This window comes from Scatophagus argus, chromosome 3 (genome assembly GCF_020382885.2).
Source record: "Scatophagus argus isolate fScaArg1 chromosome 3, fScaArg1.pri, whole genome shotgun sequence".
In the NCBI taxonomy this organism is placed as follows: domain Eukaryota; kingdom Metazoa; phylum Chordata; class Actinopteri; family Scatophagidae; genus Scatophagus; species Scatophagus argus.
The window spans coordinates 13,508,668-13,521,866 of record NC_058495.1 but is presented as its reverse complement, the minus strand read 5'-3'; the positions used below and the strand labels follow the sequence as shown (position 1 = coordinate 13,521,866).

Genomic DNA, 13,199 nt, shown 5'->3' with positions numbered 1-13,199 from the left:
GTTTAGTTGGGCAGCCAGCCTTAGGAAGAAGCCTGGTGGTTCCAAATTTCCTCCACTTAGTCATTATGGAGGCCACTGTGCTGTTTGGGACCTTTAATTCAGCAGAAATCTTTTTGTACCCTTCCCCAGATTTGCGCCTCAACACAATCCTGTCTCGGAGGTCTACAGATAATTTCTTTGACTTCATGGCTTGCTTTGTGCTCAGACATGCATTGTCAACTGGTGTGTGCCTTTCCAAATCACTCCCAATCAACTGAATTTACCACAGGTGGACTCAGCTCAAGTTGTAGAAACCTCTGAAGAATGATGAATGGAAGCAGGAGGCACCTGAGCTCAATTTTGAGTGTCATGGCAAAGGGTGAGAATACTTATGTACATGTTACATTTTTTGTTTTCCATTTTTCATAAATTTGCAAAAAATTTAAGCAAACTTGTTTCACTTTGTCATTGTGAGGTATTTTGTGTAGAATTTTGAGGGAGACATTGAATTTAATCTATTTTGGAATGAGACTATAACATAGCAAAATGTGGATAAAGCGAAGCGGTGTGAATACTTTCTGGATGCACTGTAATATGAGTTTGTTCCTCATCTGCTCACCAACTCCCTGACAAGGTGTTATGATATATTTATATTATATAGTTTATATACATGTATATTTACTAGCAGTATGTCATAGCAATTGATTGATCAGTCAATTCTGTGGATATCATAAATATTTAAACTTATCAGCGCTGGTGGAAGAGATATTCAGATATTTAGGTAGACCGTACAAGTAAAAACAATATAACAGTGCCCCAACACAAGTCAAAATCCTGCATTTAATTTTTGAAATTTAAAAAGTTTTAAACAATACTGTTCATATTGTTTGTTTTTTGTTTTGTTTTGTTATTTTTTTTGTTTGTTTGTTTTGGGTTCGTTTTTTGCAGTCTAGTGTATAATACGTTATTTTTATGTTCCTGCAGATCAATATTCCATACAAATAATCAGCAAAGTCAGTAACTATTGCAGAAATATCTGTATGTGTCTTTTCACTTCTTCTTAATGAATAAGGTGTATTTTGTTTTCATTTTCACACAGATTCTTTGAGCTAAAGGTGGTCATGTTGTTTACCCTGAGCTCATAACATCACTGAGGAATTTGTCCTGGTTAATGTTTGGCAGTGTGATTCAGGTGATATGGTGTCTTATTGCATTACACTCATGTGATTTCAATCAACGGTTAGACTTGGAGAGAAGAAATATTGACATGTGAGAAGTCAAGATAAATAAACCTGGCTTTGGCAGCAAATGTATTTATTTAAATAAAAGGGTAGTTGTACAAAGATAAGACCCTACTTGAAGAGTATTTAATAAACACAGCTTTATCGCTTCTTTCTCTGTAGATGTAGTTGAAAACCAACATATGTCTGATTTGTCGTTAGTCGTTATCTGTGGCTGTGCTCACATTTTTAGGCTCCACGTATATAGAATTTTTTTTTTTCATTTTGGATGAGGAAGAAGGAAAAACACATGTTGTATGCGTATTGTGGCTCGATGCTGGCAATCCCACTAGATTTGTAGGCTCCCAAAGTTGGCAAAATCCTAACAGGGCACACTAGGTCTTGTTTATAACCTCAGGATAAGATTTTCCAGGGTAAGGTGATTTCCTCTGTATCCGCTAACCTTTGCTCAGGCAGGACCCCACACTAGAGCTCTCACACCCTCAACAGAGTCAGCTCAGCAGCTACAGACACTGGACTTTGTTCTTCCCTTTTATAAGGAAGTCCTGGGTGTGTGTGTCGTTGACTGAGGCACAGAATTAAAACATGTGTGGTATTTGTGCTACACACTGAATAATACAGAAGAAGTAACTCCAACCTCCACCCACCAGAGATCAGAGGTAAGAAGAGCTTTTAACAATGAACGTACTTGGTAAACTGTACATGTCTTTGTTTTTTGTGTAAATGATCTGTAGCATTTCATTTAAGACAAGTCCACATCACTATAATCTTCCTTAGATTATGTATAGCGAGACAATGTTGAGAACAGCTCTAATAAGAACGGATTGAAGACTTTTCTGACTTACTTTCTGTAAAATGTTCTTACCCATTCCCATTGTATCTGTTTTAAATACACAATATTGTTTTATTGTATGCAAACTTTTGAACCGATTTAATCTGTTTGTGGTATAACACAGCCGAGAAACCAGTCTTTAAACTCTTGAGATATGCTAACAGCATCATAAAGATGTTGTCAGGTGCTGTGTTGCTGAGCGACTGTAAGTTGATGATTAACAAGATGCATATATTAATTAACAAAAATTTCTCCGCTAAAACTGAACAAAATGTGAGATTCTTAAGCTTCAGTCAGCTTTGAATGAAGCTGGCACAACAAACCAATTAATGTAATTTGCTCAGTTCAGTTGCTGAGTAAGCTCTTCTTACACATTTATGGTGTGTGTAATTCATATCATATTTGAAACTGCAGGTGTGTCAGGTCAGTCAATCCTAAGATGTTCAGGACTAACAGTCCCTTTGGAAATGACACCAGCAGCTATGCTGATTCCATCCAGTCTAAGTATGTATGACTGACTGATTGCTTCTTTTACTACTTTATTCATCAGCAGATGATTGCTGGATAAGTGTTTAAAATTGCTTGCATTTGTTGTCACAGTGGTTACTCCACTATGGATGAGAGATCTTCACAGATATCAAACCTGTCAAGGCCCAGCGCAAAGTCAATTTACTGTAAGTTAGCACTGCTGACATGGTCAGCTGTTACACCAGTTTAATCTTATGAATAATACAGAACTCTGGTTTATGTTTTCACAGTGCAAAGGAAGGAATATGCAGAATCAATAAACAAGATTATGGACAAATTTCAGTACAGAGTGGAGGTATCATACATAACATTATCAAGATAAATATATCTCTTTCTGAGTTATACAACCCTAATGTTGTGTTTTAATGTCTCTCTGCTGCAGCACCTGTTCACTTGTGACCTGGATGGGAACGAGCTGAGAGATGTCGCTGACTGTGTGGAGCGGCTGAAGCTGCTGGATGGGATGGGTCGTGTGTGGGGTCAGAGCATGCTGCTGGAGGTGCGAGGTCCCAAACTGCTGCTCACAGACATCGAAACCAAGGTGAGAGCCTTCTAAGGCCTACAGGCAGGTGAATTAAAATCTGATGGGAGTTGTCTGTTCCAGGATTATAGCGAGCCTACACCCATAAAGGGTCACTTAATGATTAAATAAAGTTGTCAATCATATGTTACATTTCAATGTGATTGAACAACTGTAGATTTTGTGAGTGGTGTGTTCATGACAACCATCAAAACACTGTTTGATACAAACAGTTCTATGACTTGAACAGATAACAATGTAGCATGAGCTCTCAGACACAGTTCAAGGCTAGTTTAGGTCTTACATAAAGGGTCAAGACTATTTGTATACAGGAAGAGCAAATACTGTATTTCTTTTGGTGTACCTCAAGGTTCTGCCCTGGGCTCCAATTATTTGTACTTGCTGCCATACTTACTTCAAACATGGCATCTATTTCCACTTCAACACAGATGACACAACACTCTATATCTGTGACTGTCCTCTTAATACCCCAAATAGCTTATGTTTATATGTAACAAACCCCTTAGCAGCAATACCACCACCGCTGAAGGATGTCAAGTGACGTTATAAACTTTACACAGGAGCCCACAGTTTGCTTCCTGTTTCCTATGTCTAGTCAGGTTTGACTTCTTTTAGCCGTGACTAACCCCAAGCCTTAATCATATTGTAATTATTGTAACCATGACAATGAAAGCCCTTAAACTTTAACAGAAAAGAAATTTAAACCCAAACCATGTTCTCCAAACCTTTACTAACAAAGTTGTTCTTAGGTCTAAACCTGAACAAATCTCAACCATTGTCATAAAAGACAAAGACAAATTTATATTTCGACAGTGATACTGACATATTTCAGAAATTAATGACTTTCTTCAGTTAAATAAGAACAAAGCAGAGAATTTGGGTATCGCCAGTAGACTCTGGAACAGTCTCCCCATAAATTTGAGAATGTATCCCTTTTTTATTCTTTGTGAAGCACATTGTTTTGCTTCCTTTCACAAGAACATGTGCTACATAAATTACATAAATTGTGTTTTCTCAGATGGAGCTGGAGTCCATAGCTCTTAGAGATGTCCTGGAGCTAAAGGCTGTTGTGGATTCAGAGGTGTTTAATTCCCTGCTCACAGTGTCTGTCCAGGCCAGCAGAAAACACACCACCACTGTGTTCATGTTTCAGTGCGAGGATATCAGGGTGAGGACGGTGAGGATGTTATCATGACAATCAAATAAAAAAGTGAGGAACTGAATGTTTGTTTGTTTCTTACAGGCTGACCTTATTCAAAAGGATCTCTCACGAGCTCTTTCACGAAGGAACCCAAAGTCAGTAAGAACAAATACCTGCAACTTTACCATTTATTTACTATTTACTTTTATTTTTTCACCATGATGCCTCACAAATGTTGTGAAGCAGCAATGCAGGACATATGGATGGACATCAGGGGATGAGCAACCATCGTAATGCTGCAAAATCTTCTGAACCGAAAGAGCAGAATTCAATGCCCCAGTGGGCAGCTCCTGACTATGGTGAGTCTGTGACAGGACTCATGTAGCTGCTGCTCTGACTATCAACGACAGAGTCAAAATCAATACAAACCCTCTGTCTCCTGTGTACACACAGAAGAGTATGACATTGCTCACCCTGAAGAGGAAGAGCAACTTTCACTGCAGCCTTTCATGGCTGATGAAGAACCTCCACCCCCGTACAAAGAGCTGGACAGGAATATAGTGAGTGTGGTTTTGTATTAAGACACAGGAAAAGTAAAAGCTGTGTTTGATACACTGATCACCTGTGACAGATTTTGTTAATTGTTAAACGGGGTACATGTTTAGTCACTTGTAAGGGAAGAAGAATGTGGAAATTATTTTCTTCTTCTTCTTTTTTATTTTTTTACAGGACATCTTGAATCATATTTTGAATGACCTAGAAATCTTCATGGGGCAAATAGCTGCAGTGGTAGCTAAAAATGCAAATAAAAAGAAGAAAAAGAAAAAAGGAAAAGGTAATGTAAGACAAACAAAATGGAGGAATACACCGGCAAGCTATTGGAAGTTATATTGTTCAAGTGGTGAAAGCTTCTTCATATTTTTATACTGATTATTTTTAGTGACGGACAGCATGCCCCCTGCAGCAGACTTTGCAACTTGTCTCCAGAAGATCAAATGTGGTTTCAACCTTCTGGTGCGTGTCCTTCACGTCACACTTACGTACTGTCATCTTGGTCAATGTTATTCCTATTCACTCTCTAATGTGCAGTATCTGAAACACTATTGCTGCGGCATATTATGTATTATTCAATGTTATGCTTTCATCTTGACAGGTGGAGCTCAATGGAAAGATCACAAATCCTGGTGTTCCTGAATTCATTCACAGCTTATTCTCCACATTAGCATTTGTAAGAGTTGTTATTTTGAATAACTTGAAGACATATAATGTATGGAATTTTAGGATTTCTAATCACTGTTGAAAAGTTCACAGTGCACATTAAACCCCATTCTATCATATGTGATATCACATATCGTGATGTTAAGAGTTTTGTCCCGCAGTCTGAGAAAATATATGTGACCATGTCATGTAATGTCAGACTGGCTCAGTTCATACATGTTTTGCCCCCTTTTGTTGTAGAATTAGTGTCACTTAAGTTTCATAAAATTTCTCTTTATAGTTCAAAAATTTTGTATGATAATTTACAGAACTGCTGCGCTTAGTTCTTGTTTACAGAGTGAGTTACGCTTTCCCTCACCAGGTGGTATCTCACTGTCCTGAGGATCTGCCGCCGACCATTGTGGCGCCGCTGCTGACGCCTCAGTGTATCCGTCTGATGAGTGAGGAGGCCTCCACAGAGGAGGACCAGCTGTGGCAGTCTCTGGGAGACGCCTGGAACATCCCCAGGTGGGACACTGGACACTGTTGGAGCTAATAAGCTGTTGGTTTTATTATCTGTATGAGACCACAATCTCAGTGTCATCTCACAAATACGGTACTTGAGAACAGTTTTGAAGTACTTTAAGTATTTTAGTTAAGTATGTCCTCTTATACTTGAGTAAGGGTTTAACTGGAGCCTTTTGTCCGTGTTGTTAGTGATTCTATTAAATTGACACATCACCTCAAAAACCTTGCAGATGGCTGCATTTAAATAAACGTCCCAGGCCCAAAGTGGTAAAACTATTCATTATTTCACAAAAAATGTAATAAGACGAATATACACACCCATTAATCATCTCACAAGCTCCAAGATTTATCTTGTGCCACTTTGGATTGGACTAAACTGCCTAACTAGATATAGAGTAGTTCAGTCTAGCTAAACCAGTTACAACACTGAGATGCTGCTTATGCCAGTCTGACTTTGATGCTATCTTTGCTGATACTTGAATAAAGAATCTTCTTCAAGTACTTCTTCAACACTGTCCACTGTTTGGTTTAGTAAAATGTATCAGGCTGTTGTATGCTGTATGATAATCAGTTTTGATTTTGACAATATAACAAGCACCCAATGGCCTGAAGAAGATGAGGACATCCCAACATACACTCTGGAGTTCTTCGATGGCTGGCAGCCCCCTGAGGTGTCAGCAACACCTGAACCCATCTTCTCTGAACCTGTGAGAAGACAGGTTAAACCATCGGCAAAACCTGAACCCGTCTTCTCTGAACCTGTGACAAGACAGGTTAAACCATCGGCAAAACCTGAACCCGTCTTCTCTGAACCTGTGACAAGACAGGTTAAGCCATCAGCAAAACCTGAACCCGTCTACTCTGAACCTGTGAGAAGACAAGAGAGTCCTCAACCTTCATTCAGCCAGGTAAAGTAAGACAATGCTTATCAACAGGTAGTTTGGTTACAGAGGAAGTAAAAAGGGAAAATAAAATCATATTAAGACATTGTAATTTTCTGTGCAGGCTTCAGCCAAGTGGAGACCATCATATCCTCCACAAAAAGCAAGGTACACACAAGCATGCAAAGTACAATTCAGTGTACTGTGAATGTTTTGTACCTCAGAAGTTTTTGATACCTTATGATGTGTTTTCATAGCTCAGACGTGTCAAAACCACGGTCAAAACCACAGCACATGCGTGTCAAATACGACTTCATTTCAAGAAACAACAGAGAGCTCTCCATCAGAAAAGGAGAAATCGTTGAGGTGAGTTTTAGTAACATGAACCATGTACTTTTTCTCTTCTTTCCTTCATTAACCCACAACAGAACTCCTTTGCTTTGTCCTTTCACAGCTGCTGGATAAGTCAAAGCAATGGTGGAACGTAAGAAACAGCAGAGGAGAGGAGGGCTTTGTACCCAATAATGTCCTGGAGGATAATGATGAGCAGCCTATCCAGGTGGGTGTCACAAACACAGAAGTTTAAGATCAGTGATATTCAAATACTCAGCACCTGTAAAAATCAAGGTACTTATGGTGAGGGAAAGCAGCAGAACACAGGTTGTCACTCTCAGATTACACTTTTTCTCAACCACTGGTGGGAATCCAGTCGTTGTTTCGAGGTGTGCTTCAGTAAAGCAAACGCTTATTACTTATACAATGTGCTTGTGTGTAATTATGTCATTACTCAGTGATTCTGACCTTTTGGCTGACATTTACCTAAAAGGAAAAGTCACTACGAAAGTGGAAACATGCAAATGTGGTCAGAATGATCACAAGATGTAAAATGTGACTCAATATGTGTGGAAGCTTTATTTAAACTGCATCATTTGTGAAGGGAAATATAGCTTTGTAACACTATATATCACTGGATATTATATCTTCGTGTGAATGTGATTGTAAAGTTTCTGCCTTTGCACTGAAGTCAAATCACTGCTCATTATCATTCAATTTTCTCAGCAAACTGTAGGTCCTCCTGTGCTAACAAAGAGATCCAAGCCTGCAGAGGTGAAGGCCTGGCTTGAAGACAAGGACTTTAGCAAAATGTAAGTACATACAGTTGTTCAATTTTATATTAAATGCTAGATTTAATTAATTCATTCAAACATGATAAAGCCTTTGAAGCTCTGAAACAATCTAACACAGTGTTACAGACTTCCCTCAGCCTCCAACGATGCACTCACTGACTGAATATAGAAATTAAAACAATCTGCTTCTTTATCAGTGTGTGATGATGTCAGTTCTCACTAGCAATATTTTTTTTTCTCTGTTTCTCCTCAATGCCTCATAACAAATGTAATTCTTGCTGGTGAATTTTCAAACGTCGTGGTGCCTGTGCTTGTTTCTGCTGTTTATACACTTTAAATGGACCACAGCCCACAGATTTTACTCATGACGTTCACTTTTTATCAGCTCTGGAGGAAAATCAAAATAACCCCGATAATGTCATAAACCTAACGATGCCAGGGCTAATTTTATGTCATCAGGGTTATTTTATCTTATCTTGGTATGTACTTGAAACTTAAACCTTTGAACTTGGATTACAAACCAGTCTTGTGGGGTTAGAAAGAAGCAGAACCCATTTAGGATTCTATATATATCTATAGTCTAGTGAAAGACACTGAGTTCAGTTGTATTATGGAAAATGAAGGATGTTTTTGGAGCTTTGGAGTCAGAATATATTGGCTTCTGCTGCTGGTTTTGATCCGCCTATTTTCTTTTCCCCAAATGAGTTTCAGTGGTAGCTTAAAAATCCTGCACTCAACCAATACGTGTTAAAGTTTAGTTACATAACACTATCAGCTATAATGAATCACAACATTGATTTGCGTTGTACACTATATAGATAAAGTATTGGGATGGGGCTATTTTTCAGGGGTTGAGCTCAGCCTCTTATTTTCAATGAAGGGAAATCTTAATGCTTACCAATCTTAATCAGCATACCAAGACATTTTGGACAATGCTATGCTTCCAACTTTGTGGCAACAGTTTGGTGAAGGCCCTTTTCTGTCTCAGCATGACTGTGGCCCAGTGCACAAAGCAAAGGTCCATAAAGACATGGCTGGATGAGTTTGGTGTGGAATAACTTGACTGGCCCACACAGAGTCCTGACCTCAACCCCATCAAACATCTTTGGGATGAACTGGAACAGAGATTGTGAACCAGGACTTTTGGTCCAACATCAGTGTCTGACCTCACAGAAAAGTCCCACAGAAACACTCCAAAATCTTGTGGAAAGCCCTCCAGATTAGTGGGCATGAAATCAGATTGGAAGAGTGGAAGCTGTTATAGTTGTCTATGTATTTAGGATGCAAGGTCTTTAAAGTCCCTGTCGGTGTAATGGACAGGTGTCCCAGTACTTTTGTCCATACAGTGTATCAATGTCACTATAATATTTGCAGTACTGTACGCTGTCTGGGTGGACTGAGCGGCCCTGCTCTCCTGGGGATGACCAGAGAGGAGCTGAAGACAGTGTGTCCAGAGGAAGGGGGACGAGTCTTCATCCAGTTACAAGCAGTCAAGTCTGCCATGGCTGTAAGTAACAAACCACAGCGTGTGAAGATTTATCATCATCTCACTGATGAGAGCTGGTGTAAACACAGACACCCCTCTGTCTGTTTTGTGTTTCAACACTGCAGGCTGCCACTTAAATGCAACGAATAACACGGGAAGAGGACAACAAAAGAAAGAAGAGGAAGAAATCAACCTGGGCCAAGACACGTCACCAATCAAATACTGTAAGCTTTCAGATAGTAAATAAGTGAGATTAGGTTTACAGCTGGTTTGGTATATAAATGTTAGAAATATTATCCTCTGAAACCTTTTGCGTGTTGTCAGTTTCAAAAGAAATGTCCCACTTAATGTATTAAATAATATACATAGTCAGCAATCATTTGTCAAGTTATATGATCAAGAGTAAATTAAAGCACAGTTACACAGTTACTCCAGCAATCCTGTAGTGTGTAGTGACATAACCTGAATTACGTAACAAAAAAACGTGGTGAGCTGAAAACCTCACCAACGTGGTCTGATCCTGATTCTGAATGAGAATTCTGATTCTGATTACGTACCCTGTAAATAAAACTTATCAACACATACGGAGCGTTTATTTAGTGAATAAACATGCTTTATTTCATTGTTCAGACATTAGACATGAACCTTATCATCTGTCTAACATTGGTAATTCTTTTCAGGCAATAATATGGCTACAGATCAGTGGACATGAAATCAGGCAAAATTAAAAACATAAATCAAACAAACGTGAAAACAAAGATGGTTTCAAGGGAGAAATGTCAGCTGAGCACAAAAATATCTCCAGTGTGAGCATCAGGATACTTAATGTTAATGCACTGTTACCTATCTAAACTATTTAACAACAGGTGAACGATGAAACAGTAAATATAGTGTGGTATATATTAGATGCTAAGATTTTGTCTCACCTGTTAAACTAGAGTCCCTTCCCACATGCACTTACTTACTGGAATTAAGATGAGCTGATCCACAAAAAGTAATCAGCAGTAACTGTGATGGTTGATTGATCCTTTAAATTCTTTTATATCAAGTAAAAATCCCCAGTATCTACTGGTTTAAGGTTCTCAAATGTGAGGATTTGTTGCTTTTACTTAATTATTTTATTTTACTTTTATGTCTATGATGGTGAAGCAAATGTTACAGTGTTGGTCAGACAAAACAACCAAGCTGAATACATCAATACTCCAATAGTCCAGTGCACCACAGGGAATTCAAATGGCTATTTTTCACTATTCTCTAATATTCTGTAGAGTAAACAATGAATTGATTTATCCAGAAAATGGTCAGTAAATTAATCGATCCTGAAAATGATCATTAGTTGTGGCCCTGCACTTGTTGAGAGCAGCAACATGACAGATTAGTATTTGTGAGGTAGGATGCATGTTGTTGTGAGAGCACAGACGGGTGACTCTGTGTCGGCTGTAAAAGACAACATGAAACCATCAAGTGCACACAAACACAGTAAACAATAAGCTGTAAAGCTGGTTGGATGACGGAGGTTCAGGTCAGTCCAGGTTAACGTCCGCACAGTGATAGCGGACCACAGCAGGTTATGTTGTCATCAAACCCTTATTCCCATAATTACCTTACAAAATGTGACAAGGCGGTCTCAAAAAGACAGTTGTTAAAATGTTAAACAAAGGAAAGGCCAATGTCAAAATGAAGCTGCAATAATTAAACATAAATAATTTATACCTTATACTCAAGTTTGTGGACTGATGCTGTCAGACAGATAAGGACACGTGTAGATCAAGTGTGTTTGCAACCAAAACAAAAGCACACAAAAACAAAAAAAGGATGTACTGTGGGGGGGGGGGGGGGGGGGGGGCTTGTTTCAGCTTTTGACTGTAAAATAAGAGGCTATCTATTGTGGGTTTATCAGGTGTACTATAATAATGAACTGAGAATGATCAGGAATAAAAAACAGTGCGAGTGTGTGAGCTACATAGGTCAAACAGACACAAAAATGTCAAATTAACAAATTAAAACAGCAGTAAAACCATACTGAAAAACTCTATTTTCAGAACATGATGCCAATTCACGATGATCAACAGCAACGAAATTAAGTGTTAAACTTTAACATCAATATACTGTGAATATAAAATCTTTTATCTCTATATTGCCTTTACAAAAATACACTTTATACGTACATGAAATCCAAGCACACAAATTTTAGCATGTTCAGAGCACAACTCCAGTGCATCCTTTGAACACCACTTTTTGAAGCTACTGGACTCTTGCTGAAAAAAGACACACTCTCTTCTCTAATCATCTATGAAGAAAACATTTATATACTAACACATTGCAGTTGGTTATTCAAATAAAGGCTGACATTTTCCGATTTGCTCTCCTAGTCTTGGCTTTAAATATTACTGGACAGTAACGTCTAGTTTTAAGCAGAATGCTCACAGTTTGATGGGAAGTTGGACCGTGTGTGGTGGCAGGATGTGATAACATGATCAATGTACAATACAAAATGTGATCCCAGCTTTTGATCAGATTTTGGATGAGTTAAAAAAAAAAATGCTACAGAACCTTGCGACAGTCTTAACCATGTCCCAGCATGGTTTGCTCATTTCTACATGGTGAACAATGCGTTTACGTCCGTGTGCTTACAAATAAGATGCGTAACAGTACAGCTGTAAGCAACTTCTCTATGAGCAGCTCATTCTCACTTGCCAATCATTATTCATGCGGACATGCAAAAAAAGCACTTATAAGCGGAATACTAGAAACAAGTTAACTTTCATCCTCAAACGAAGGCCAAGGTAAAAGCTATTTCACACCAAGCATGCAGCTAGGTGGTTTCAGGTGATGGATATTACAACAGCATAGAGGTCTACTGTATGTGACTGAGGAAAAAAGATGCAACACTTGTGGCAGGTGATAAATACAAAAAATTGGGCATGCAGTGCCCGAAGCTGAAAATGAAAAGGCACTGTGAAGTCTTAGCTTGGTGCATATGTACAGTGCACTGCATGCAAAGGGAGAGAACTTTCTGGTTTGTCCACAAGGGGAGGAATGAGTGAAATCACGGCCCTACGGAGAGCCAGAGGGTCCACATCTTCACAGCCACAGTGAGGTAACGGTGAGGGCGTTCTCCTCGGACGATGCTGAATTCGTCCACATTTATTTGTGCTGTGGCAAAAATTTACAATGCACATTTTCCCTTAAAATCTCTCAGAAATACCATCAAAGCAAGATGATTTTCAACATTTACTGCAACTCAATTCATTTGCAGCTAAAGGAATGTTTTCAGGCAACCGCAGGAAGTCTGCCTCTTTCTCCTGACTTGACTCTGAGCTGATTAAAATCGCGGAAGAACTATTCTGTGTGTGCAATTAGGAAAATAAAGGATCTGAAACCATGCCAAGCACCATGCATGGCTGACATTCAGTGCTGCAACATTCAAAGTGATGCTATCCTCTCTTGTTATAGGATGCTCCGATTCAGTAATTGTATATCTCCAAGCTTTAAGCTGCCCCGAAGTAGCTTAAACCTTCATGAATAACTCAGCTGTATTATTTTAATAAAACTGTACCTGTAGATCATCACTATAACTTTGTATAATGAAGGTGCTAGATGTATTCATTTGAAGCAGCATGACTGTAGTGGAAGAAAAGCAAGGAACAGAGCAGGTTTGCTGCTGGTTCTTTCTGTGGTACACAGATACCACAGAGGTACTTACGTGCAATGTAAT

At 38.9% G+C, this 13,199-nt stretch overlaps 1 protein-coding gene across 8 annotated transcripts; it reads left to right on the top strand.

The window, feature by feature from the left end:
- Window positions 1-291: 291 nt before the first annotated feature.
- eps8l3a (EPS8-like 3a) lies at window positions 292-9,652 on the top strand. 8 transcript variants are annotated; one of them, XM_046383810.1, is made up of 23 exons: window positions 295-358; window positions 1,079-1,171; window positions 1,673-1,879; window positions 2,467-2,556; window positions 2,653-2,726; window positions 2,811-2,875; window positions 2,963-3,121; window positions 4,140-4,289; window positions 4,365-4,417; window positions 4,506-4,621; window positions 4,716-4,822; window positions 4,992-5,097; window positions 5,203-5,276; window positions 5,416-5,490; window positions 5,842-5,987; window positions 6,583-6,706; window positions 6,815-6,895; window positions 6,993-7,036; window positions 7,126-7,234; window positions 7,323-7,427; window positions 7,928-8,013; window positions 9,370-9,502; window positions 9,607-9,652. In XM_046383810.1, exons 4-23 carry the CDS (start codon window positions 2,492-2,494, stop codon window positions 9,616-9,618), a joined length of 1,884 nt encoding a protein of 627 aa, XP_046239766.1. In that variant the 5' UTR covers window positions 295-358; window positions 1,079-1,171; window positions 1,673-1,879; window positions 2,467-2,491; the 3' UTR covers window positions 9,619-9,652. The 8 variants fall into 8 exon arrangements, with proteins under 8 accessions (XP_046239761.1, XP_046239766.1, XP_046239762.1 ...); XM_046383806.1 differs by having other exon boundaries at window positions 1,764-1,879; window positions 6,583-6,895; XM_046383803.1 differs by having other exon boundaries at window positions 1,760-1,879; window positions 6,583-6,895.
- The last annotated feature ends 3,547 nt before the right edge of the window (window positions 9,653-13,199 follow it).

Excerpts from the sequence above, each read along its gene's own strand:
- eps8l3a (XM_046383805.1), top strand. The coding sequence starts at position 2,492 with ATGTTCAGGACTAACAGTCCCTTTGGAAATGACACCAGCAGCTATGCT. Across the intron at positions 5,098-5,202 it reads GAAAAAGAAAAAAGGAAAAG|TGACGGACAGCATGCCCCCT; the intron begins GTAATGTAAGAC and ends GATTATTTTTAG. Across the intron at positions 7,428-7,927 it reads ATGATGAGCAGCCTATCCAG|CAAACTGTAGGTCCTCCTGT; the intron begins GTGGGTGTCACA and ends CAATTTTCTCAG.